Source organism: Pseudomyrmex gracilis, unplaced genomic scaffold (genome assembly GCF_002006095.1).
Source record: "Pseudomyrmex gracilis isolate BER0280 unplaced genomic scaffold, ASM200609v1 scaffold_8, whole genome shotgun sequence".
NCBI classification, from domain to species: Eukaryota; Metazoa; Arthropoda; class Insecta; order Hymenoptera; family Formicidae; genus Pseudomyrmex; species Pseudomyrmex gracilis.
In genome coordinates, this window is record NW_018020592.1 from 1,070,044 (window position 1) to 1,097,656 (window position 27,613).

The 27,613-nt window shown below is 42.3% G+C and overlaps 1 protein-coding gene across 3 annotated transcripts; it reads left to right on the forward strand.

Annotated features, from left to right (window-relative positions):
* On the forward strand, positions 1-27,471 carry LOC109860705 (growth arrest-specific protein 2-like). Of its 3 annotated transcripts, none has more exons than XM_020439984.1 (8): positions 1-280; positions 11,251-11,647; positions 20,370-20,494; positions 20,724-20,865; positions 21,579-21,825; positions 22,636-22,897; positions 23,557-23,682; positions 24,047-27,471. In XM_020439984.1, exons 2-8 carry the CDS (start codon positions 11,431-11,433, stop codon positions 24,263-24,265), a joined length of 1,338 nt encoding a protein of 445 aa, XP_020295573.1. In that variant the 5' UTR covers positions 1-280; positions 11,251-11,430; the 3' UTR covers positions 24,266-27,471. The 3 variants fall into 3 exon arrangements, with proteins under 3 accessions (XP_020295573.1, XP_020295567.1, XP_020295580.1); XM_020439978.1 differs by lacking the exon at positions 1-280 and adding an exon at positions 837-1,024; XM_020439991.1 differs by lacking the exon at positions 1-280 and adding an exon at positions 1,070-1,309.
* Positions 27,472-27,613: the final 142 nt, after the last annotated feature.

Genomic DNA, 27,613 nt, shown 5'->3' on the forward strand with positions numbered 1-27,613 from the left:
TCGCACGAAGCGCACACCGAGCGTTCAACGGTATATGCGATTTGTCGGGCCGCGTTGGATGTCGCGAGCTAGTGACGCGCGACACGCACGTGGTGTCCTGTCGATCAAGGGGTGGGTGGCCGGCTTAGGATAGCAGCGACGACGAGTGAGAGATTGGGAGAGAGAGATCGAGTCGACGAGGGAAAATTGGGCAATCCCGGAGGATTCGCGATGCTGACTGATACTGTCGACGCGTCGTTAGTCTGGGCCATCTCACCCCTCAAGAGGAATTCGTTGTAGCGTGAGTAATCGAGTATTTTACATCTTTTCCGAGGTTTTATAGGGTTTGTGCGAAGTGGATGCGAACATCCGCAATTCGATTTTGTGTTATATAAAATATTATACTTTATATTGCTCGTCACATATGTTACTTTATATGCATTTATATATATCATCTTGCGTAAGTGCTACTTATGAGGAAGGATCTGGTGATCGTAGCGACATCGAATATTAAATTGCAAGCGCCGCTACGAGTTAATTTAATTTTTATCATATCTCATCGCAAAAATATTTTTTTTGTCATACAATTTTAAAATCGAACAGTAGAGATTGATAAATTATAAATTTCAAGTAAAGAAAGATTTTCTTTTAGAGAATTAGAGATGTATTTATTATTATTCAGAGATTGTGATCTTTCCATTTAAGGGTTAAAACAACCCTATCTCGTTTCTCGTTTCCATACGAGCGTCGTGCGTACAATAGCGACTGTCAGAGCGGCTCCGTTTGCCGACGTGGTAGGGGGGCCAGAGATTCCGCCGATGATATCTCCCTTCTCCGTGTCTGGCTGTCTTGAAAACGCCGGCATCGAAGGGCTGCAGTCGTGATCGGATGATCGGTGTGTACGGTTCGTTGTCGATCGTTGTGTCCGATTGTCGAGTGAGAGAAATCGAAATTTCGAATCGGTAATTGCGCGGCGAAAAGAAATCCACGCAGACAGAGAAAGACGACGACGACGACGACGACGACGACGAGATATGTTCATCAAGTAAGCGCAATTTCACGGCCGCGATATTCGCTGATAGCGTTTTGTTTACGACGTTGACAGTCGTTATATTGACATTCAGGCGCTAAATTTACACACATGATAAGCAAAAGTCGTTAGGATAACGATAACGTTTTCGAAAAAAAAAAAAAATAACGTCTCGAATAAATTGTGTCGCATAACGAGAAAACACGTTGCGAGGCTGCGGGAGATTTTTTATCAGAGTCCTGATTCTATGGACAAAAGTGCGATTTTAGCTCCGTAGGCTTTTGATTTCGGAGAATTGAGGTATTTAAATCTTACAATATATTCAACGATATTTTCAACGTTCACGTATCTTAATGTAAATTGTTGGAATGATACGGTTGTGTCGGTTGTATTTGAAGAAATATAAATACCGAAGAGAAGAGAAACGGAGAATATATAGACTGTACAGAATCATGAATGAAAACATTGTTGTTTGTTGATACAGGTGCACTTTTTTTCTCTAATCTTGTTATTTTCTTACACACACACACTTTGAACTTCTCTACACAAAATCCTTCAAATTTATTATACTACGTTATTAAGAAATAGATGTACTTATATATTCTGAAGTTTTTTCAAGTCTGAATTGTGCTATAATTGAGTTTATCTCTTATAAATAATATGCGTGTATATATTAGTTAATTTATTATCGCTTATATATTTTGTAATTAATTATAATATAAAAATATAAATTGTATTATAATTAATTATAATAAATATATATAGGATTATACTATAATTAATTAATCTGTCTGTATATTGCGGCGACGATATGAAGTTATTTGCAACGTGAGTCATCAGAAGAATTATATTGATAAAAGTATAACTTTGTGAATTGATATGCAACGTATATACATTTCATCAGATGATGTTTGTCCAATACGTTTTTAACACATTTATAACGTGTACCGCATAATCTTCGTTCTTTTATCACACTATTTTTACCTCTTAAAAATATAGTTACAAAATAAGCGATAACTGTAATCTATTCGTTCGTGTTTTTATCAACACTGTTTAAGAAAGCGAGGCGTGTTATGCTTTATTAACGCTTAACAAGTCCGCGTATATTATTTCACGCTAACACGTATGCTTCTTTAGAGAGCTAATTACTTCGGGTTTATACGTACGTTCATTATTCTTCGCAGTCAGTTTATCACTCCAATAATAGAAGTGGAAATAAACGTTCTGTGACATGTGTATTATGACTATTTGAAACGTTGAAAAACGCTCACAATGTCGTCAAATACGCTTTCTCTCAACTACGTACGAATAAAATTCTGTGTCCCGATGTTTCGCTTCAGGATATATAATGAGTCATAATTGTTTGCACATCTTAATTTTCATTATCAAATATTTCATTAATATTAATTACCATGAGTTAAATTTCTATAAAAAGAAAGACACTTGATCGATGAACAAGAGTGTTTATTTTTAATTTGTTAAATCTTTTTTTTTTACCTTGCAATAATAAATCATTTCGCACATATGTGACTTCGATATTAAAACTTTCATCATAGAATTGATTATCATAAAAAATGCAGGATTTCTGAATACTATAAAACTTCTTAAAATTCTCATTAATTAGTTCTTGCGATCGTTCGCAAGAATTTCCCCAAAGAGTACCCTTTTTAATTGTCCTATTCTACTGTCCTATTCTACTGTTCTCTTTTATACGACTCTCTTTCTCTCTTTCTCTCTTTCTCTCTCTCCTTCCCACGACACTTTGACGAACGACTGGCGGGCTCTGTCGCAGAACGAAGCTTAAATGACAGATCTTGGTGTGCGCGCACTGCGACATGAAGTCATTAAAGAATTTCTAAGGCGTCGGGCAACGGCCCTGCCTTTATGAAGCTCATTATCCCCTTCGGGCAAGATGTATATTTGTTATGTTACTTGATACATATGTTGCGATTCTTTTTTGTTCTTCTCGTCGCTTTATTAAACTTGTTCGCAAGGCTCGTTTCTGATAATATTTATCCAAAAACTAGCTCTGCGAACAAATACTTTTATAATCTTGACCTACTCAAAGTTAAATGCCTAAAAACTTTGAAAGTTCGATTAATCTCGACATTTAGATTAAATTAATCTCGACATTTGTAAAACTGAATTTTCATTACACGCTTGACTCTTGGAAAACAGCTAGGTGAGAAGAGAGGAATACTTTATCGCGTTTGCGAGCTAAAGAAAACGAGAAGTTCAAGTCGCGTTTTCTTTATTTGCCGACCGCGACTCGTTTCGCCGCGAGTCCGTTAAAACGCATTAAGCACGGTCATTATCTTCCGCAGCTGTTAATAATATTGCGGAGTGCAAGACTTTTTGATGATATCAACGACGGCGATAATACCAAAGACGCGAATGACAGTGCCAGACGCGCGCGTTTATTCGCGCGAACTTTAGAATCGCTTCCTGACATCTTAACGCGTTCATCAGCGACTGTTTCATCAACTTCGTACGTATATCGCGCACGTAGCGCTTAATGAATCGCAATTATATACCGCTATGGAGATCGCGCGGTGCAATTTATCTCTAAATAACAAAAAATAAACCTGTCTGTTCTTCTGATAAAAGTGTTAACGAGTCCGTTTTTCCGCGACGCTTGGATTTTCATCGCACGCGTCGGGAATGCCGCTTACTAGCGGCGAGTTATATTCCCGCAACACCGCGCGGTGCTTCTTCAGATTACGGCTTTTACGGCTTCGCAGAGCCCGCACGCGTTTACGACACCTCAACAGAGCGCGTAAGTACTGAGATATCTTCCTTTCGAGATAGACCGAATGTAAACTCTTTACTTGATATTGCGATATTGCGAATTTATTGACGCATTAGTCATCGAGCGATTTATACGCCCGGAATTATATCATAACAAATGACGTTAGCGGAATATCTACCGAAAAATTGCGAAATTGAAAACCCCAGGTCAAGGTATCGAAGCGATAAGAGTGCAAACGAAATTTTGAGAAGAAAATTGTCGCTCGTCGCAATCACATCGACGTTATGTTGTTACATCGTAGCCGCGCGAGGAGAACTCGACGCACACGAAAACAAGAACGCGCCCCGGCCGTCTTCTCCGTCTGCTTTCTCTCGCCGGAAATCTACAGCGCCGATGACTTCCCGCTTTATCGTCGACGACTTATGATAATCCGTACTTTCGCGCCGACGGCGGAACACGTTGAATTTCGCGTTTCCCGGCGCCGCATCTCGCGCTCCCCGTCGATCGCGCTTGTGACGCGCGATTTCATTTGCCTGGAACGTGTAATGCATTGCGACGTTGTTGTACGTATGTACAAACACTCCTACGCGCGATGGTCACGCTCCAAAACGATCGCTTATTACCTCAATCCTATTACCGCTAACGGCGCATTACCGCGCCTCGGGAGAGAACGGGAAGAGGCGAATCTCGTTTCTTTCAATCTCCGCTCTTGGAAAACGTCGTTCGAAAGGACCGCGAGCGCGCCGCGACCGCGACCTCCGTGTGTTTCCTAAAAATACGCACCGCTTCCGAGAGTTTTAACCTTCCGTCTTGCAGAGATTCGCGCAAAAGCGCGATACAAGCGCACTTTGTTAGCGCAATAATCGGAGCGTAAAAATATCTTGTCGCTGCTCGCACGCCACGCTCGATGACATTCAATTTGCTCCGGTGTGTACATTGTAACCGAGCAAATAAGTAAATTGCAGGATAAACATACGTTGACGAGTTGTCGTTGAAAAATTTCACAAAACGATGCGCGATCGCGTATCGTCGTTTTTTTTAATCGAACAAGATATCATTACGCACCGGATGTGCCTGAAGCTTTTTGATATCCATCTTAAATGAAAATCGACGAATTCATTTCACACGTGTTGTACGTACGAGCGTAGCCTTAAACGAGATCGTCACTTTGGAAAGAGACGCGCGCAAATAAAGAAACGATAGAGAGAATAAGAGACGCGTCGTTAATCTTACTTCAGAAACGTGAAATCTCCGTTCTACGCCGCGATCGTCGAGCGATGACACATTCATCATCCGTTAAGTGCCATGTGCGTGAGGATACGCTAACGTAATTACGATTCAAGTCAGGGAAAGTCAGTCTTATACACACACGAACGCGTGCTCTCTTATCGATCGGTTTCCCTCATCTTTGTCATTTCAAAGACGCGTATCAGCTGTGGACACGCGTCGGAAATTTCGTCATGCGAAATCTGCATAAGGAAAATCTGCCAGCATTCTTTAATTGACTTTGTAGGGCGAAACGGATGAAACTCAACTCGCGCGACAGAGCGCTTTTAATACGTTGGACAAACCGGCCGTCGTATAGATGTATGTGCTCTTCGAGAACGGTAATTGGGCGGGCACGCTCTGTTTGTGCGCTTTAATTAGCTCGCTGCTGCACCGTGTGCCGACTGCGTGGTTTTTGCACATTCTTTTGATCTCTTTTCCGATTGCTGTTGAAACGAAAAGTTCGTTGTGCATGGTAAACATTTTTTTTTTTTTTTTTTTCAAACGAACAGGAAAAATTTTACTGGATTTTTCGTCTCATGTGATAGAGCAATAGAGAGTGTTAATTGTTAAAATATAATAATATACTCGTAATGTGAAAAGGCTGGGTAATTTAAAATTGTTTTCACATTACTTTGTAGAAATTTCTGTCAAAAATGTTAATGACAGTTATATTATAAATGTAAGTCAATAATAAGTAAATGATAAGACAATAAAAATAAATTCTTGTTTTATTACTTTAAATGCGTTTGCAACACCACATTGGATTGGACGTCTTTAGGTATATTTTTATCAAACGTATTAACGAGACGCAGTTAGACGTGTTACAAATGTGAGAACATTAGCTACATTCCTATCTTTTTTTTATCGCGTAGAACCAGAAGTTCCCGATATTAGTGACTGAACAGTACAGACGTGCATACAGACGCGCAGTGTCATTCCAAACATTCATCATCACACAAAATCACGAAACTGGCATTCGAAATTCGAAAAAAAGAAAATGCCGAAGCGTTGACGCCAGGTCCAGTTCGTCCGTTCGCCGCCGCGCACGTCGATGACGTTCACGCTAATTTCAGAAACATCCACTCGACCAACCCCTCGCAGCAACGAACCCTTAATTAGAATCAGTTCCGTAGTGAAGTTGCGCTTTCTATCTGACAAGAACAACGGCAGTTAAGCGCGGTATAATCGTGCGGTAAGTGGTTCTTGGTGTCTCGTTTACGTTGCGCGTGTACGTATCCTGTGCGTTAGGGATATAAATCGAACGTTATCGCGTTGTTTTAGAGTTCGACGCTCTTAACGGAAATAGTTAGGAAAAATGATCGGGAAGAGCGAGAATTAAATATCGGATATCGATTTTCATTACGTACGTGCCAAAAAAAAAAAAAAAGAACACTGTTGTTGATCTCGATACATGGAGTTATTACTCTTCCGTTATTCGCACCGACAGAAACGAGTTATTATTTCGTATGTCACGCGTGACGAAAAGACATGTTTACTATACTATGTATTATATATGTTTTATGTGCTCGTACATTTCAACTTCTTTATTCAGAGATGGGAAGCCCATGCGAATAACGGAATAGTGGTAATTCGTGCATAAAGTGCCCGTTTTCTTTTCGGCCGTACGGCGATGTATATATACAGTCGTACGAAATTTTTGTAACCCGATGATATCGCTACTTTTTTTTCTTTTCCGTCGGTGATGCGGGTGACCGCGACTTTATCGGCTCCTTTTAAGGAACATTTTATTGCAGTACGTTCTCGCGTAACGACCACCTACGTGCAAACTTGCCGCGTGTACAAAAAGTAAAACGACTAGAGAAACGTGCCGGAGCTGACCCGGCAAATCTCTTTCTCTTTCCGTGTAAACTCTTCGTACGTATGCAAGTTGTGCGCGTAAATCATGTCGGAACTGTAGCTCGAGATGAACGCGATCAAGCAAACAACCCCGTTTCAAACAATTACAGCAATGTTGCATACGTGCGTTGTGCTGTTGTGATAATTTTTTTTACAAAGTGTTAATATCGTCACTTTATCGCTACAAAGACAAAATGACAAGAATCAATCATTAAATGCAAATTAAGGAATGTATTAATTATTTTATTTAATTGCCTTTGCTTAACATTCTCTGATCGAAAACATTCCTGTCAAATGACTTTTGATAAATGACTGTATTGACAAATATCTAGATTAACGGATCATTAGTCCCACGTTCTCATATAAATAATTTATTAGAAAAATGATAATACGGTATCGCGGCGTGTCGAGAACAGAACTCGACGGACGCGCGTTGCAAAACTTACCGAGGCGAAATAACTGTTCGCATTATGTGGATCCACACCGTAGTAAGTACGTTCTCGGGTGTTCGCGAGATCTCGAGGACCATCGTCGCGTCGAGCGTTTGTCACGCGACGTCAGTGTATTACACGTGTCTCGCGTCGTAATGAGCGGACGCCCACGCGCTCGCGTTTACGAGCCGGACGCGCGTTATGATGGGACGCTCCGAGCTTTTGCCACGCGGTCAATGCGCGCGCTTTGCATTATGCGATCTAATGGCGATCCAATTCGCCGCTCATCCTCCGATTAAGCCCGATTGTCGGACTAGGTCGTTGACTTCGGACACGGACTCTGGCGCATAATGCGCTTCGATTTTTCCGACTCGGGTAATGGCCCGTGCCGAGCGCTTATCATTTTATTAGCCTCCTTCCATTTGACTAAGTCGTCCCATTGCTTTGTTCTTGCGCTGTATCGATGGCATAACTATCAGAAGATTGTATCTATATAATGACGTATTATAGAAATTTATTATGAAAGCCGAGATGGAAAACGTGCGTGGAGAACACACACACACACACACACTCGGCTACTTTGCGCTACTTCGGCGTGAAGGATAAACAAAGTTTTCGCGTGAGGACGGTATTATATCACCGCGCGTTGCAACGAGGCAACGTCTGGCGCGTAACCGCGATGAAACTTCAATTTCGATGCGATATCAGCAAATGTTTCTCACGGTTCGCGCGTGCGCATCAATTAAAATGCAATCTCTCGTCGAGCATCGCATCGCAAAAACTCGAGCGATTTCGTTATCAGAATAAACTTATACAAAGCGCATTGCGCGTATTAAATTTCCGTAGTCGCAATTATTGCGACTTGAACGAGAAGCGGTATCGGTACAGCTGTGCCGCTCTCGTCGAGATGGTAATTTTTGTCTGTAGGCGTGAAGTGTAAGCGTGTGCTCGCGCGCGTTTACGCTTGTAATAACTACGTAATTACTTCTCAGCCACTGGATATATATATATATATATATATATTGAGAGAGCAGCGCAACACCGTGTCTACACAAATTAATGCAGAGGTCAAAAACGTATATAAAATGATGAAGTTATGTCATCCCGTGGGCGAACCGTTACGTATACAGCGAAAAATAAAAGATTGACTAATGACGCTCGCGTATGGGTCGTCATCTGTATTTTTTTCTTTTTTTTTTGCGCGCGCGCGCGAGCAAGAGAAGAGAAGTATCTTAATTATACAACCTAATCGATTCATCTTTTTAACGCGTCGCGCGATTGTTGTAACGCATATTGTAATGCCATACGTCTTCCATTGTTCACCTAATGACAAACAAAACACTTAATCACATTGTTAGAGTTAATTTATTTTGTATATATATTAACACCACACACGTCGTCGGAGTGTCCCGCGAGAGTGTCAACTCGTAAGTCATTCGGCGCGGCCGCGTTTACTCACACGTCAACGTTTACAATACCGCCTGCGTGAACGACGGGTTTGTGAGGCGCCGAAAGAAGCCGAGATGGTTGCGCACCGTTTGACGTGACAACTCGAAATTAGCGCGTGTATCGCGCTCAAAAGAGAGAAGAAACGTCCTATCCAGGAAGATAAACTCGTTCGTGTTTGACAGCGAGTCTCTTTCTCTATATGGACGCGCGTGGAGATCCTTAGTCAAGGATAACAATCGTGTGTGTGCGTGTTATTTCCTCGCCGGCCGCCGACGCCTCATCGTAAAGCAGACGCGCGCGTTCGACTTTAAGGAACTCGAGATGCTCAGCGTCTGTAACGCAGACCGCTATACGCGGTCTCTCTCTTTCTCTTTCTTTCTTGTTTGAGCACCTCGCATTGTTATGTACGTCGTTGAAGAAAAATCGCGCCTTCGTTTATTTGTGCACGATTAATAAATCTGACACTCAGAGTGGAATCGAACCGTTCGACAGACGCTAATAAAGACTTTGAAGTGCGGAAGACGCTGCGGGGATATGGGAATGTGATCGCGTAACGCTAAAACTATTCCTTCAGAGAACAGTAATATTAGTAACAGTATTATTTAATAAAAAAAATTACTGAGCAAATTAATCGACCCAGCAATGATACATATGTGTCTATATATGATACATATATTTGGCACAGAAATTGAACGATGGCGATGTTTGTCTCACAATTGGAAATAGAAGTTTGAAATCTTGTCTTGTTGAGCGCAAAGCAACAACAACAACAACAACAACAACGATACTATTAACCGTGAGAAATTGATTCGTCGATCGATCAGCAAGTCCGCGTAGATTTATGAGGATGTCCGTTGTAACTTATGTGAGAGGATATTTCGCGCCCACGTGCACACGTACTGACCGCGAACTGCATCGCGATGACAGTTTCATCTGTCGATCGAACGTGTCGTCGAGTTTCACCGGTTTCGCAAACTAGACGCGCTCGTGCCGGCCATTCGTTTCGCTGTTGGAAATTTCAGTAAGAAAGTCATCCGTCTCTCTCTCTCTCTCTCTTCTCTGCTCGAGTTGTTGTCTTAATACGCACATAAATTTGATTAAAAAAAAAAAAAAAAAAAAATTCAACCGCGCGCACGCACATCGACGCGGTGTAATATATTATGTTACGGTAATAGACACGGTTGCGCGTGAAGAAACATCGACGTATCAATGTCGAAGGACGCTCGTAGGTTTGTCCGTGAGCATAGCGTTGGATGGTGATTTGTTTTCTCGATCCAGAGCTGCAAAGATGCGTAGTTCTTCTTACATCAGCGTTTTGACATTGGTGGCGTGATAAATATAATTATGATCCTCGGGTTCCCCCCCCCTCCTCTGTTATGCGAAAGACATATACGTGATATGAAACATGTATATGTATATGTGACTTGAGAAGTTTGTGTGAATTGTAGCTCTCTCCCAAGCTCTCTTCTAAGTTCGTGACACGTGTCGACGAAACTTGAATATCAACTTGATTTCGTTGGAAACCGCGGCTTCGAGAAGACGTATACGTGTAATTGGAGGCATTACCGTATCGCAACAAGAAATGTTTTCTTGCCCGCCGCGAAGAAAACGGAGAAGCACCTAATTAATTATTGGTGCGTGAGTGTTAATTGTTTCCCGTCCCGAAGCGATATTATTACGTTCGCTCGTGGGCAAGAAAACTTATACGTTAACCCCGTTTGAGTAGACGTCACACGTGCTCCACGAAGTCTGGAGTGATATTCACGTCGTATCGTGTGCGACGTCTCTCTTACTAGCCGCGGTAGACATAAGTGCTCGTGATTCGATACTCGCTCTTCATACTGACTTTGTTCTTCTTTAATTATCCGACCTCTTGTATCCCATTATGCGATCCCCTTCGCACAGAATGGAAGCGCACGATAATAACAGCAGACGCGTGTACCTAGACACTACCGAGAAAATCTCTTGTTCGTATTCGCACAGACAGACGCGTGAAAAAAAAAAAAAAAACTATATATAAATTTTTCAACTATATGCGCGTTTTCGTCTTCTTCTGATTTATTTCCGACGATTTTTCTTACGACGACAAATATATTTCTGCGGTTTTACGATCCGTAGCCATGTGCGATCCTGATTCCTAAGTCTGAGTCTTGACAGCTTGACGATAAACAACAGCCAGAGACTCTTGAGAAACGGACTCCTTGAAAGAGGACACTTCCTCGGTTTCGTTACGGCTTTCCTGCAGAGTATTTATAACAAAAGTTTCGTGTAAATACGCATTTCTGTTCTCCGTCTCTTCTCGGTGTCTTGTTTTCTTCGATCTTTTAAAAAGAATTTTATGTCTTATCAAAGCTGAGTCTTTAATCGGCTTTTATGGTACTTGCATATATATATATATATATATATATATATATCATACATGTATACAGGCGCGTTCAGTTTTCGAAAGCGACTTCGCAACTTCATTTCTTTTTTCCGCTTTCCAGGCGCCACTTGATCGCGACGCCGCACGTGTCTCTACACGACGCCGCACTCGAATAGCTTGGGAACTGCCGAAGAAAGTGACGTGGGTCCTGGAAGAGGACCCGGTGCGAGCAAGGAGGAGAGAAGCGTCGTCGTCGTCGAGTGAACAACGCACGTGCGGTGCCAGAACCGCCGGCTCCAGAATGTCGTACGCCAATCGATTCCCGTCCTCCCAGCACACCCGTTATCGCAGTAGCTGGGGACCGTCCTCGGTCTCCGTCTTCAATCGCACCGACGTGCCGCGACCGTCACCGGAAGAGGAAGAATTCGAGTTTTATCACGAGCGACTGCACTCGGCGCAGAGCCGCCAGCTGATACCGCTTCAAGAGGACTTGGCGGATTGGATCAACAAGACGTTAAGTAAGTGTATTATACGTATGTATATAATAAAACGGATTTTTTCTTTATAGATAGATACGTACGTTTACGCAAGATGAGCTTTATACATCGACGAAAAACAAACTTTTGATGAACCAATTTATCGTCAATGTCGGCGAATATATGTATTGTATGTTTTTTCCGTGAGAAATTTCTATAACACAGCCGTTGGCTATATTTTCAGTCCGGCTGATTTATGACGAAAGTCGATAAAAGGTTCGCGAGCGCGCAGCTCGCGACGTGATAAGCCAGACGATGTTCCGAGCTTTTCGGTGGAATGCGAAATAAAAGCTCTTTCTCGAATTGCTTCCGTCCGAAGTAATGGGTTTCGCGTTTGCGACTTTGTCATCTCGAAGCTGGTATTATAGCCTCACGCGAGCCGCGCATGGTGCATCGCGTGTTTTCTTCGAGACTTTTATATTCGCCACGCGAAATTGTCAAGAGAACTCGACGTTTTGCAGTAATCACCGACGAAACTGTGACAATCATAAAGCTAGATATTCATTAACGTCGCGCTCATCATCAAAATGCATTACTTCGACGTCGCGTGGTTTAAGAAAAACAGAACAAATAATAACTTTGAAAGTAAATGTGTTTCGTCATTTGCTTTGCCGTATTTTCGAACTTTATTTTTCACGTAAACTTTTGAGAAATTTAAATTACGGACACTTGCGTTACGTAAGACACATTAGAGTTTCCACCAGTTTTTCCGTTTGACTCGAGCGCTGCGCGATGCGAAAAGAAATCGACGTGGCGTAATGTCGTGGTAACGACCGGACTTTCGCGCCGTTCTCGATCAATGCCTTTTTTCGCATTTTTTTTCTACACGATGTCGCCTTAAAGAGAGTCGGCGTAATATCGTGCCACGAGATGTGGCGTGCGCGTACAGACCTTACGCAGCTTTGGACACATAAAGAGAACCGCACAAAGGCTCTCTCTGGCATCTGGCGCGCGACGTGGGAAAGGATATTCATAATATTTCGCCTTTACGCTCGTCGCGTTTTCGTCGGGAGACAAGCGTTGTGCAAACAAAAAAACAACTTTAGCGCCATATGCGTAAAGTTGGGCGAATATGAGCGCGTACATTTGACGAACCAAAAAAACAATGCAATATCGAGAATAACGCGCGCCAATTGATAAAAAAAACTTTTATGGCTCCGCAAATCCGCTTGACAAGAGTTCGCGCAAGTGAAGGATGACTGGCGCGTCAAAAAAAAAAAAAAAACAGATGTAAGTCAGAAACGACGTCAAAACAGCTGTACCGACAGATGGAATCAATAATTGCCACAGTCCGTTACTGTGCATGTTTGTTGATAACGAAATATCCGCGTACAAATATTGGAGGCAGAACATATCTCATTGGTATTAAACTTCGGAAGTGTTTGGAATAAGTGAAAGTTTTCCGCGACTTATTAGATCGACACGAGAGGACTGCGAAACTGTGGCTTCGCCGAACGTGTGTCCAACAAATAACCTCGTAAAAGTTTTCTCCCGAATCGATTCGATCGAAGAATAAGAAGTTGGTCTTTTGTACGATTTGTCTGAAACGCAAACGTTTATTTGTTTCAAAAGTTACTTGTGTTTCTCTGACTTGATATAAAACAATATTTTATACAAGATCGATACATCTTGTGAATTTTTTACGAATAATCGGATTGGAAATTCGAGACTAGCTTACATTTGGTAGTATTAGAAAAATTGTTTTATTTAATATATAAATGAGAGAAGGAGCAAAATGACGAAAGGAGCAACGCGGCGATCCGCGATTCTCCTACGGTAGGACTTGGAAATCGACCGATCGCTATCTAATTCTAAACGCGTGTGTATGTGACCGCCTTTCTGAACTGCTAGTTTCCTAATACGGTACGAATACGAGTTGATGCGTAAAATAGAACCGCCACGGTGTACCGAGCGTCGCAGAAAGTAGCAATTTCGTTGACGCTACCGCGCGGCGTTTCACGTAACGAACACTGGCGAGACGCTGAAAAAGCGTTTCACTGAAACTACCGTCGATTCTTCGCTCTGACGTCGCACTTTTCGTGATTAATCGTACGAATTGCAGCGCGTGTGTATATCTCTCTTTAATAAACATCCATTCGCAATCTCCGGATATAATATACATATATATATATATATATATATATATATTATCGGCAATCGCGAGAAGAGACGGCGATCATTAATTCTTAGTTACATCGTAATTGGAACGCACGTACCTACATACGTGCTGTGAAACCGAAAGACTCTGCGCGCCAAATGAAAACACTGTCAAATATGATTCCACGTAATTTAATTCACTTGCGATTGTCGCTTTTGCCGTGCTTTCACCGTGTGATTGAACGTTTGCTCGGCGTGTACATGATTAAACGCTTATGTACATATGTATGTACACGATATTTCAAACGATCAAGGAAAGCGCGCGCATGAGATATATGTATATATGCGCGCGGATGCAAGTGAGTTTCGGAGCGAGGCGGAATGTGCGAAAACGAGTGTGGTCTCGCGACGTCGCGACCTCGAAGGATCCGAAGATGTGGACCACCCTGAGAGATTGCGACACGACCGGACTCCCGAGAAAAACGAGCGATACGTAAACGAGCTTCGGGCGTGTACACGTATATTTAGCCACAAAAGGACAAGGCGCGATGCACACGTACGTGTGATTTACGTGCGACTTGCTTGAATTATGTTGTCGATTAAAATACGTCGATTTCTTTCTTTTTTTTTTTTATTTTTTTTTTAACTGTCGGGAGACATTCCGGTAGTGGTAAATTAACACCAAATAAATCCACACGCGACGTGTCTCGACACAACGATTTCGGTTCACTGAACGTACGTCCTATATATCTTAGGCGTTCTCTGTGCATGCAAAATCGCGATATTATATCGCGCGCCTTCGGCACAGATATAAGCAATGAATGACAATGAAAGGGCTTGTGTTTCATTCGCTTGCTCCAATCGCGAATATGTATGTTAGTGATGCTCGAGGGATAGAGGAAACACGTGTTGTGCGTGTTCCCGTAGGTGCGCGCGCGCGCGCGCGCGAGAAATCATTCATCCGCCCGCTTATTGTACGCACGTAATTTATACGCGCCACAATTTTGCAAAATTGTTTTCCTTTTCTTTGGCCGCCGTGTAATTTTGACGTTACACTCGAACTTTCTCTCCACCGGAATGCGAATTTACAGATTCGTTCGTGTGAAACATAATCTGTCACATTATCGATTATTCGCGTGTCTCAAACACAGTTCAAACGTAACGCGTTTTGTTTGTCGCTCGTGTAAGTGGCGTTGTATTTCAACAAAATCTAATCGTGGTCTTTGAAACCGTGGTCTTTGAAACGGACGTTCTTTCGCCGTGAGGCGTGAGGTCGTAAAAGAAAAAAAAACGTTTAATAAGCCTCTAAAGACGACGTTGAAATTCGTTCGGCCGTTTCTCTTCAAGACGCGTCGTAAAAATGTTTGCTCGTTCGAGTTGTTTGACGAGCAGATTTACACGACGTGTTTTTTCCCCACAAAAAGATTTAGGGTAGGATTAGAATCTAGAAATTTTATCCACTCGACAAAGTATTCGAAAATTATTTATTTTAAAGAGATATTAAAATTCTTGATTTATTATGTAAAAATTAACACACTGACGAGAAAAAAAAAACAAACACCTTACGTACGGTTCCTCAGTGTATTTATTTTTTTTTTCTCTTCCAACGTATTCGTATGCCCAAGTACGTATAACGCGTACAAGTGTCCCGAAAGGGGACTTACACAAAATGAAGATGTAGAGACGACGAGCATCTCATTGAAATTCAAAGGTTGCCAAAGCGTCACACATCGCGGCGACGTGAAAAAAATAACCGCGTGTGCGCCTTTCGTTACCCACGCGCGCCCTGCGTCTCCTGCAGTTGCAAAGCCTCTGTGACTCAACCGGAAGTCGACCGGGCACCCCTCTTCCTTCGTGCCACTTCTTCTCGTCTCCCTCTCGTCACGGAGCACCCAAAGCCGCATTACGCATAATGGGCGTACGTATATGTATGGTACGCCTTCCTAATACGCTTGCGCATCCGCGGATGACAGCATCGACTTGGGCGACGATCGGAAGGAGATCCGCGCAAACACGGAGAAAAGAAAGAGACTATCGATTCTCGCGGCACGCGCTCGAAACCGAGCCGTAAATCAGAAAGCGAAACCTTTAGATCGCCGCGCTAATTTATCGTTGCCGATTATCCCGCCGATACAGGCGCCTCGACACAAGCGACCGCGTTCACGGTTGTGGACTCGGCTCGGATTTATCGTGGGATCCGGGTTGCGAGTTACGATATGCGCCGTTTATAGAGTGCATGCTTCCGAGCAAATCGTGATCGGACCTATCTCGCGAGAGGCCTCTTTGCCTTTGCCGCCGCTGCGTGACGAGTGCGGCTCGGGGAAAAAATTATGCCGCGACTGTCTGCAAAATATTCACTGTAACGACGCGAATGAAAACGAATAAGGAAACACAGATATGATATATATATCTCTCTCTTACTCTCGGCGTAACAAACGACGAATATAATCGGCGAATACTGTATCTCGAAAATATCGTAGAAGAATCCCTTAAGACAAGTCAGTTGCGACATTAATAATGGAACAGCGGCATCAAGGATATCGCGAAAATACGGGTCATGGTGCACAGTAGCCGCGCGACGTGCTTCGCCTCGAGCGTTTTAAGTAATCGCAGGTGAGGATGAAGGGCGGGATGATAGCAGCAATGAAAGTCGGAGGAAGTCCTTCCTCTCGCGTCGCCTCAACTGAAACCCGTCGTGAAATTTATGCGTAGCCCGATCGAGCGGAGGTTGGACCCGCATATCTTTATTCGTGCCGAAGATATAAGCGTATTTCAGTCGCTCCGGAACCCGATGATCGATAACCACGTCGATCAGTGCCATGTAACCGTCATCGCAAACGAGCGTCGTGTCGTGCTGGAAAATCGCGGTCAGCATAATCCGCGAAGATTAAAGCTGCGCGAAGCTTTAAGAAATAAAAGAGACAAGAGAGAACATTCTATTTATAATTATAAAATAAACAAAATTAATAAAATAATTTAAATAAATTAACTGTTGAAAAAAATAGAGTTCAGTGAAATCTGTCTGTCGATTATTAACCTTCAGCTCTTCGGTTTCTCTGGTTCCCAACACTTTCAACATTGAACTTCTAATCTTGATTCTGCTTCTGATTCCCAACTCGCATTCCTCGTCGTTGCGCGCTTGAATGGAGGTAACAACAATAGGGGAATGTAAATTGATGAAGAGATTGACGCATTTTGTTCGCGGGCTCTTGTTAGAGTCGCGATACTCGTACAAAGTATATATACTGGCATAGTATATATACCGATGGAAACACTGCGATCTGCCGATATTAACTATTGTATGCGCGAAGCTTTTGCTATTCGCGGTAACGCGAAACAAACGAGAAGTTTCGCGCGAATGTGTCGGCACGCGCGAGATATCGCCGACGATTCTTGACCGTAATAGTCTCCGCATTCAGATATTGAAAGGAAGCTCGGGCTGACAACGGGACAATACCAACGAAGCAAGAAATCTGCTGTGCATTCGCTTCCGCGATTCTATACGCGGATTTGCGACTGAGATTCTCACGGATATCGACCCCCGAGTGGATCTCGTCGTCCGGATGCCGACGCCTTGCGGACGACGGCGCTCTAAAGTCGTGTCAGAACCGGGGGAACGACATAATACCGCGAACATGTATCTCGGCTCGGTGACGGGGAACACGGTCGCTTTTACGTAGTTCCGGGTGACCGAGTTCCCGTCGTGCGGGGAACTCGTCGCGCACGTGCTCAGGAGACTCTAAAGTCTTCTTCCCGAACCGATCAATTTTATTTGAATAAAAATTCCCAATCTTATCCAACAAAATCTCGTCCACGGATTCGTCATTGAAAAACAGTAATATGTAAATTCGCACACGATCATTTCGCAAAGATTGATTTGCTTGTTTAATACATAAAAATTATGTAAAACAATTATATAACACAAAACTTGCTTAAAAATTTCGTTTTCATGTTCAAAATACATATTGCGAAGTATGTTCTTTTGTCAACTTAATTTTTCTCGTACGCGGTTCCGACGCACGTGACCGGCAGCAAACGCGGCGTCCGGTGTGCGCCACGTGATGGACTCTGCGCGGCGCGCCGTTGAAAAATCCCGTCCTTTTCGTCGTGCCCTCGGTGCCAACCCTATTGTTGTTACCGGGTCGAGTCACGAGCCCGCGAGAGCGCGGGTTCTCATTACCATCCGTATCTGCGAGGCACTATCGCTGCGCGCCGAGGCCCAACCTAGTTCCTATTTCCCATCGTGTCCGTTCTATATCTATATAGAGGTGTCTGTGCGCGATCGTGTCGCGACCCTGCGAGAGTTTTCCTTAGATAGGTACGTTCGCTTCGATCGCTCGTTCGCTCCACCCTATATATAGGAAGAGAGAGAAACAACGCGTGTATATATCGAAGGAGATATTGACATTCGGATTATTCGGAGTGTGTCCGCAAGTGGGACACTGATTGGACGTTTTGTGCCTTTCGGCGTTTGTTTTTTCTTTATATAAAAAATATGGTCATATATCGCGCGCACGTCGTGTTGGAAATAAATATTTCTTCAGCGATGTAAAATCGAAGCGTTTCTCTCCGATTAGTCTTGCATGCGCTCCACTTCGATAATATTCCGATGGATCTTATAAAACTGACGTGTTTTACGTTTTACAACGCTCAATGAAATTAAATCGCGTATGCAGAAGAGCACGTGGCGCGAAGCGCGGAGCAAGTGAAAATAATCGCGCGGAGGAGTTAATCGAAAGAAAAAGAGAGAGAGAGAAAGAGAGAGAAAAAGGGAAGACACGTTTATTTGAATCTTACCTACATATCCGGTGAAATTCAACTGCTTCGGTATCTAATATAATCAATATCTCCGGCGCGATAAATGTAATCGGACAACGCGATCGTAAAGCGCCACCGCGTTCGTCCGTATTATCCCAAGACGGGAGTAGAGATAACGGATCGAAACAGGAGGCAGTAATAGATAACGGCTCCAATGGCTCGAGCGCCGCGCGCGAAACCGGCGCGCAGATGCGCTCACTCTATCATCCACCGTGTGACTGCGCTCGCGCACGAGCTGTTTAAGAGATAATGAATGCGAAGAAGCGATGGCAATAGATAATGCGGGACGGTAATAGATAGTGGCTAATGGTGAGCATAGACTCGGATTAAACGTGCTTGATTAACGAACGTGTTCGGGGAACCTGGACGAGAAGAGAATGGGACTGGAATCGGCCTCATCGAGGAAAATTAGACGATTTGTCAGGCCGTGATAAAGGTTTCTTGTTAGAATCCGCATCGGGAAGACGCATAATGCGCGCGAGAGGAAGAGACGGCGCAGTAATTAATAAGAAGCTATATATACTAATAAACCACGGGCCGGAGATTCGAATCAAACGTGATTAATGCACACATTGCAGTTAAATGAAGAAAAGGGGGAGAAGGAAGAGAATGGAAAACAAGGAGTTCCGCGGAGAAAATCAGAACTATACCTTGTCGAGAAAAGTGAGAGAGATTACATCGGAATATCTCGAATGGGCGTACGATGAAACACCTCGCAATTGTAATATTCGTTCGAAATCGAAAAACATCCCGCTTGGTTAATCTTATTTTTTTCGGGGAAAGTCACAAGTGTCATTATTTATGCATCAGATCTTGTTTTCTACGGGTAGAGTGTGTGGAAAGTTTTGTTATTCGGAAAAGTGGAACGTGTGTCCTTGATCTGGCGGTATATACCTACAGCGGTGAACGAAACCAAAGCGATTTTATAGTCACGCATAAATCGGTCTATCGTGAGAGTATCGCGACCTGACTGTTTCTCGCTTGACCCGCCGTGTCACCGTGGATCAACGTCGACGGCTGACATGCAGTTTCCAGAGTGTCACCTTTTTTTTTTTTTTTTTTTAAGAGGGGAAGGGGAATCGTGAGACGTGACGAAAGTCGAGATCGCAGAATTTTGCAGACGATGAATCAGCCGGTTCGACTTCTAAGCCGATTTCATTGTTTCTTCAGTCGCCGATCCCCGCGATCGTCATTAAACGCGTCGTCCTTGAGCATCGCGTGCTACTGATAAATAACTTACTGCACGATCACTCGAGGTAAATCTGTTTCATCGGAGACGGGGCTTCTTCGACCGACCAAACCGGCTCGCGCTGATCGACATTCGATACATGAACGAGTCACCGTTGCGTCTGGTACACTTTAACGCGCGTTGCCTCGCGATCGTGTTGTCGATCGATTATATCGAACATTTGTTTTTTTTGTTAACGTGATTTAGCAAGATTCTCAACAATTTTCAACGATGTAGTTTGAGTTTTTTTTTTTTTTTTTGCTACAAACTTTAGTTAATTGTATATAACATATGATGTTTATTGACGAAATGTCAAAATCAATACGCGGTACTGAGTTTATATATGTATCAAAAAAGTGATAGAGTACGCAATAATCTGAATAAGAGAGCTGCGGGCGACTGTTACTTTTATTATAAAGTGCCGCTTCATCGAGCCACTTGAGTATCGTTGAAAGACGCTTGTAATTTATATCGAAGGGATACTCATATGCGCCTACATGTTATATATATGTAATACTTGCGCATGCAACGATGCAGCTAAATTTTATTTTCCAATTACAGATATAGATCACATAACGGGTGACAATTTCTTCGACGTGCTCGATAATGGCGTGATCGTTTGTAGACTGGCACGAGTTATTCAGGAAAAGGCGAGATCTGCGATAGAAGCTGGACGAGCAAAAGGGGTAAACATACTCATCGATCGTATTCTATCTGTGCAATTCATCTCTGCACTAGCAGAAAAAAATTTCTTCTTTAGAAATTTTATTTGTATACACAAAAGAGATTAGCGTCAGATTATCAAAAATTTGTACAATATTATAGAACAAGTTGCGATTGAGCGATTTTTATAAACAACAATTTATTAAAACAACAATTAAATTTAAGGAAAAAAAATGTGTGTTGTGTTGGCAGACAGTGCCGGTGATACGCGGCCGTTGCTGGGAAAATGCTGCGCGTCGCAGTTTCTTCTCCCGCGACAACATGGAAAACTTCATACAGTTCTGCCGGCGGCTCGGTGTTCACGAGAATCTCCTCTTCGAAAGCGACGATCTTGGTAAGTCTCGGCGCGATTAATTTTAACTCCCCATGCGAATTAAGTAGAAGCGGACTCGCTTGTTACATCGAACGACTTTCAACGAGACGCGATTTGAATGCGTATACTCCGCTCAAGTTGATAGACGGCAATTAGGAGAAACATAGTAATTGACTCGCGCAATCCTCGCGATGGACGCGCGTGTAGAAACGTGTGCCGCATAAATTGCGCGGATCCGCGAGAGGTATGCAAATCCGATGCGGCGCTTGCTAAGCGAGAGTAATTGCTGCGCGGATTATGCGCGGCTCCGAGGAAAGTGGAGCGAATCCGCGTCGGGTTTTCAGAGATCGACGCGCGCTTTCTCACTTGACCGGGCTTAATTGCCGTCGGAAACAATGCTCGCGCAGTTACGTAAATGACGTAATTATGCAATTGAGCGTAACGGCCTTGAAAAGGTAAAATCTTGAAAATCTTAACGCGTTAAAGTCTCACTGTGCTCTCGCAGGAGTGTCAAAAGAAAAAAAAAAAAAGCGTCAAAGATATTATTTTAATGAATAATAAATAATAAAAAATGCTAAATAATATAGTATATGCGCTATTTCGCATAAATAATGATATTTAAATAAATAAAATAATATTAATCAAAGTTACACTCTAAACGCTATTTGAGAAAACGTAAATAAAATAATTTTATTAAATTAAATTCGCAAATATTTCGCTAAATTTCTTTACAGTCTTGCATGGCCAACCACGAAACGTGGTGCTATGTCTACTTGAGGTCGCACGACTGGCGGCTAAATATTCTCTAGAGCCACCCGGACTTGTGCAACTTGAGAGGGAAATCGCAGCGGAACAAGAGAGGGATCTTCACTGTTTGTCTGACAGCGGTATATCTCACAGCAGCCTAATGTCCTGGCAATTCCAGTCGCCGTCGCCGACCGAAACGCCCAGACCGCCGCAGGAGAAGATTAAACACAGCAGGTACATAAGTAAATAAGCTGGCATCAATACTAAGTTTTTATACTTAAAATGACGATCTGTCCTCGGTGAACCGACAAAATGACGGTTTGTCTGGTCGATCCGGCGCCAAATCCATCGATCCCTGCGACCGACCTTAAGTGCTTTTCATCTGCAAAAAATAACGGATCGACGAGCGATGAGATTGCGATAAGAAACCGAAACTCGACCGTTACGGAATGTATAAGTTATTTCGCTTCGCATATTTTTCTGTTTCGCTTGCGCGCTCCGCATTTAAAATAAATTGTGTCCAGAATTCCCTGATATATTCCAGCTTGTGTTTACGACAATAGAATTTCACCGTTGTTAACGACCGTTCAGTCGAATAGACAATTCCGCGTAGTGTTACCAAGAAAGAGACCTCGAGAGTCGCGTTATAACGCAATTCTATAGGAGTGGCTGAATTTTACAGTACGATGCCCAAGGCGGTGGTGATAACCACTGCGCATTGTGTTATTCTGAATAATCGGGGAAATAGCGTTCTCGTTCCTCCCACTGAACTGCTTAGATTTGAGATAAAGCTTATCCATCCCTCCACTGTTTTGACTATATTTCTTATTGTGTTCGTAAAGTCCGTATTATAAATTTCATTATTTTTTATTTTATGTACGTCGTGTTTAAATTAATTAATGTTTTCTTTATTAATTCTACATTCCCGATGATAATATCTTTTGACTGTTTAAAGACACGTGTTTCCGTTGCTAATATTTCGGAAAGAGTCGCGATATTCTGCGCAAGAAGATTCGATGTAGATCGCAAGTTATTATATTCTAGCTCGGCATCGGAAGTTGCGGCGACGGCCGCTCGATGGTTGGATCCGGTGACTGGCGCTACGCACGAACCTGAAATGCGACGATCCGTTAGTGACAACGGCCCGACTGGAAGCGACGGCGTTCCGAGCGATACCACCGAGGACGATTGGTCCCGCGGAAGCGCCGAGGATCCGGACGAAGTACCGTCTCCGTCGAGCTCGCCACCTCCATCACCAGCGGAACCGCCGGAACACACTGGTCCGATAACAGAACTCGATCGCAAGGTAATTGTGGCGTTTCGAATTGTGGAACGTGAATTTTAAGTTTTCTCTTGGGAATCAAATAATTCTCAGCATTATAGAGATTAAAGTGATAACGCACAACGCGGAGACGCAGTTTTCTCGTTTCTTGTCGCTCGTGGAAAAATTGCATATGTATATAACGGAAAAGTGAATAATTTATATCTTCCTTGTTAATGTGTGCTTCACCAACGTGTTTTCCGTCGCACGGTGTTTCAGTCGCGTATCTTCGCGTATCTCGTGCGTGTCGTCGTTGAGAAAACCTTGGTCCTACGGGTCTTTATATGGTCGCGAGAGCTGCATTGTAATCATTATCATGCGAGAGGAAGAAAATGCACGAGGAAGAAAGGGACGCGATGGGAATCGGCGTTTCCTCGTGGCGCGTTTTCCACACACGCATCTATACGTATATACGCGCGCGTGTCGGATTCCTGCATGTCTAGCGCCGGAAGTTACACGCACACCGACGGTTCTTTGTGACGACACGTCGCGACGATTTATCTCGCGTGACACATTCGATCGTTTTTCGTTCGTTCGACAATAAAAGACACACAAAAAATTTGTCCATCTAAATATACATACCTTCGTGTTTCAAGTGCGTTCTCTCGATTTCTTTCGCATCGCGTGCTTCTTTCTGTACACAGGTGCGAAGAGCTACCGAGGCCATTCAGAGACTCTGCCAGTGCCCGTCGGAAAAATGCTCCAAGCTGAAGGTGCGCAAGGTCGGCGAAGGTCGCTATCACATTGCCGGACGTAACGTCTTCATCAGAGTACGTATATTTTACATTACGCAAAAAGAATAAAATTATTACAATTACATCAATAATTTTTAAATAATTTTCAAAAAAATAATATTTCGAAAAACAGCAAAAATATCGAGAAGTAAATAATTACAAGAATTTTATAATACAATATATGAGAAAAAAATAAAATTCTTGTTTCTCAAAATGCTCTCGTTCGATTTCGAGGAACTTCTCGAATACCGCTGAGTTGTGTTCAGTCACTTGAGAGTTTCGATTTAAGAAGGATCTTCCTAAATCTCGAGTGGCCTCTCTTTTTTCCTTTATTCCTAACGTAGGCACCGTGAGCGATGCCAGCCGCTAATGATCGCGCCGCTGACGTTGTTGTTCACAGCTTCTCAAGGGGAGACACATGATGGTGAGAGTGGGCGGCGGGTGGGACACCCTGGAGCATTTCCTGGCGAGGCACGACCCCTGTCAGGTGAGGGTCCTCAACCGCGAGAGCATGCTGCCACCCGCTCGCAGCACTAAGCACGACAGCTTCCTGCACATTCGCGGCAAGTACCGCAGTTCACCGTCGGAGACGAGTCTCTCACGTCGGTCGCTGGCCTAAAGAGCACGTGCCTAATTAATTACGGCCTTCTGCGAAGGCTTCCCGTGTCGCGCGAAACACTCGCGCGGCGCGGCCGTTGTGATGGCGCAAGTGCGAATTGGCATATCATCTGTCGCACCGCTGTTGCAATCTCATCACGTTCCAAAAAAAGAGCACACACCTCGATTACGCCAATTCGTTGAGTACTTTAGTCGCGGGCGATCAGCAGCCGGTTTTTTTGTTGAACGTCGCAACGCGGTGACATTAAGTTACCGCAAGGATGATGGGTAATTCCGCGCGCGTTTCTCTCGCGCGCGCACGATATGTTGTACATTCCTTCTTTTCAACTACCGATTGGTGAGTTGACGATTTTGAGGGAATAAATGCACCGGGTTAAGTTCGAAAAAGTTCGCGATTCATATTCGTGCACATTCCGATCACTCGTATATGTAGTTGTGTTGTACTCAATTTGCGCGAGTTCTCGTCACACCGAGATCACCGGCACACGCACCCGCCCACGCCCAAGTTGTCAAGTGCATAAATGTTCGCTATACGTAATAATAACGCGTAACATGTCGGTTATATGGTAGAGACGCACACGGATCACTATTTTTACTACATCGTGACAGATGGTTGATATGAGGGAGCACGAAGTGTCGAAGTATATCCCCGCGTAAGAAAGCGGCGATAAACGAATGGCCAGGGTACCATATCTGAGATTTGGACTCTGTGCTGTACGAGCCTTGGTTACTTATTATTGTCGGATTGCGGCGGCACTTCCGTACAACGGCGGTACCTCCGATCGACGGCGGTATCTTCGAACTACGGCAAGTGCCTCTAATCGACGGCGACTTCTCCGCATGACGGCATCTCCGCACGGCGGTACCTCCGAAGTCGGACGGTACTTCCTCTGGGAGATTGAAACGATAAGCTTTCTATCTTAGATTATCACTTCAGGCATTGAATAACGTTACCGCGTCTACCCGGAGATCCTTCGGCAACACTCACAAAGTGTGACGTGCACCCCGGTAGTGGTAATGTTAAGATCGCAATGACCAAACGTTATTTTCGAAACTATATATCATATATAACCATTATACTACTATAATAATAATGATAATAATGGTAATTTTTAACATCCATTTGAAATCGAATAATATCCATTTAAGCTCAAACGCGCTCATACGTGCAATAAACAAGATAAAAGTGCAATTAAAATCTCAGGTAGAAAATCGTCCGTGTGAGAACATGTCATGCCTTAAAAAGAATATCAATTAATCTTTTTATTAATAAGATTTTTTTTATTAATTATCTTCGTATCGATGTAGAGAGATATCTTTATTGATTTCCCGTGATCTGATAATCATCTCGCGTAGTATCAGTTTTACGAAGTCTTCGTAGCCGGAACTGGATACGCATAGCGCGATTAATAATTGTTATAATATTTTCATTAATATTTTAAAAACAGAGCTTTTAAACACTCCGGTTTCTAACTTTGTTTTGGTCATTGCTATATTCTACAAACCAATATATTCTTACAGCGCACTATTTTGCGACGAGCACGCGATCAAGCACTTATATACTAATCACGCGGGGTCGGCTTATACATGCATAAATGTTCTAGTTTTTTTTTTTTTATATATATATATAATTACGTTCAATATGTACACATATATCTTCGATTTAAGAATTGTTGTTAGGAAACAATGTATTATTGAACACGCAATATTTTTTTATTAACTTTTGTGTATATATTCGTGAAATTTAAGACATTCGTGAAATTTGGCAATTGTTACGAAAATCATGTAACTATTACCAACAAACTAACATATCTGTGTTTGTACACAAGAATATGTCTTACAAATTTGAGTTATTATTATATACACGTATGTGTTGTTATTTTATTCTGACTGTTATCAAACTAACCAATATTTTAGCTGACCCTGAAATTTATCTCATCGCACTTTTCGTATTCGATTAATATTCAATGCAAATTTAATAATATTCGTATTCGATTAATATTTAATCGGCTAACGTGTTAAGTGCTTCAAAATAATTGCCGCGATACACACATATGATAATATAATAATAATAATAATAATAATATACAAAAACACATTTTGTACTTTTATATAAATTCTAGAGTAAGAAATGTAGGAGGAGTTTGGCGTATATTTGTCGAAGAGAGATCCATTAAACCATTAATAATTATTCCGCTTACAGAAGTGCAAGGGCATAATGAGCAAGGGAATACCAAAGCAAAGAAACACGCGACGAGTAATGTCGGCTCGTTGAAAGCTAATTGAGTTGTCATCCGTGATCCGTTTTGTGTCGTTTGCGTCGAAGGATTGTGATTGTTTCGTAGATCGAATTCTTTTATGTGTTATAAACGATCAGTTTAAATGGCATTCAATTATCAGTTTGCCGAGTAGAGTCAATGCGAAAGCTATGAATAATAATTGCACTTTAATTGCAAGAAACTTAGAGTTTTAGCAAGCTATTATTACTGGATACAGGGCCTTGCGTTTAAATAAACAAATATGATTATTTGCGAAGTTACTTGTACGCGCGTAATTATAAAAACCGCCCTGCCTAATTAAACTAATTTCGCCATATTACGTTATTGTAAATATATATATATATACATATGTATAACGCGCAGTTTTTTTCTACACACATATCGACAAATAATTAAGTTAATTGTACCTGCTTTATACTGCGTTAATGTTTATTAGCGAAGTTTACGTAATATAAGAAAAAGCTACATTTCCCATAAGTAATAATTATACGTTGTGTTTACATATATATTATCGTCATTTTATTAAAAATTACGTTCGAGCATTTTCGATATATATGCTAACATTACAATCATATATACATATATAAAATACTGTATTTTGATGATATTAAAATGTTTTTAATTTAGTTAGATTATTTACATAAGAGATGTCCAATTGATAATATGATCGTGCATTTTAGAAGATCACTTTTGAATACTGTTTTGTTGTAATGATCCAGGCCAATGTATCAGTATTGTAATCACATTACAATGTATATGTTTAGCCTCACTCGTAATAAGAACTAAGAACTTTGTTTTAAGATTTTGTTTAACACAAAAAAAAAAAAATACAAATTATACTGTACACAGCAATATCTTACAACTTGAGTTCGAAACTAATTATGTCAATTGTTATACTTTGTTGAACAATAAAAACATCTGACAATGACGAAGTTTTTTGATTCTCCGATCTCAAGAGAGTGACATTAGCCTTTCTGTCTTTCTGTGTAAAACACATTACACAAATAATAAATAACAAGATCAATAGGTTTTAATGAATAACACCGTTTTAAGAAGAGGTATGATGTTTT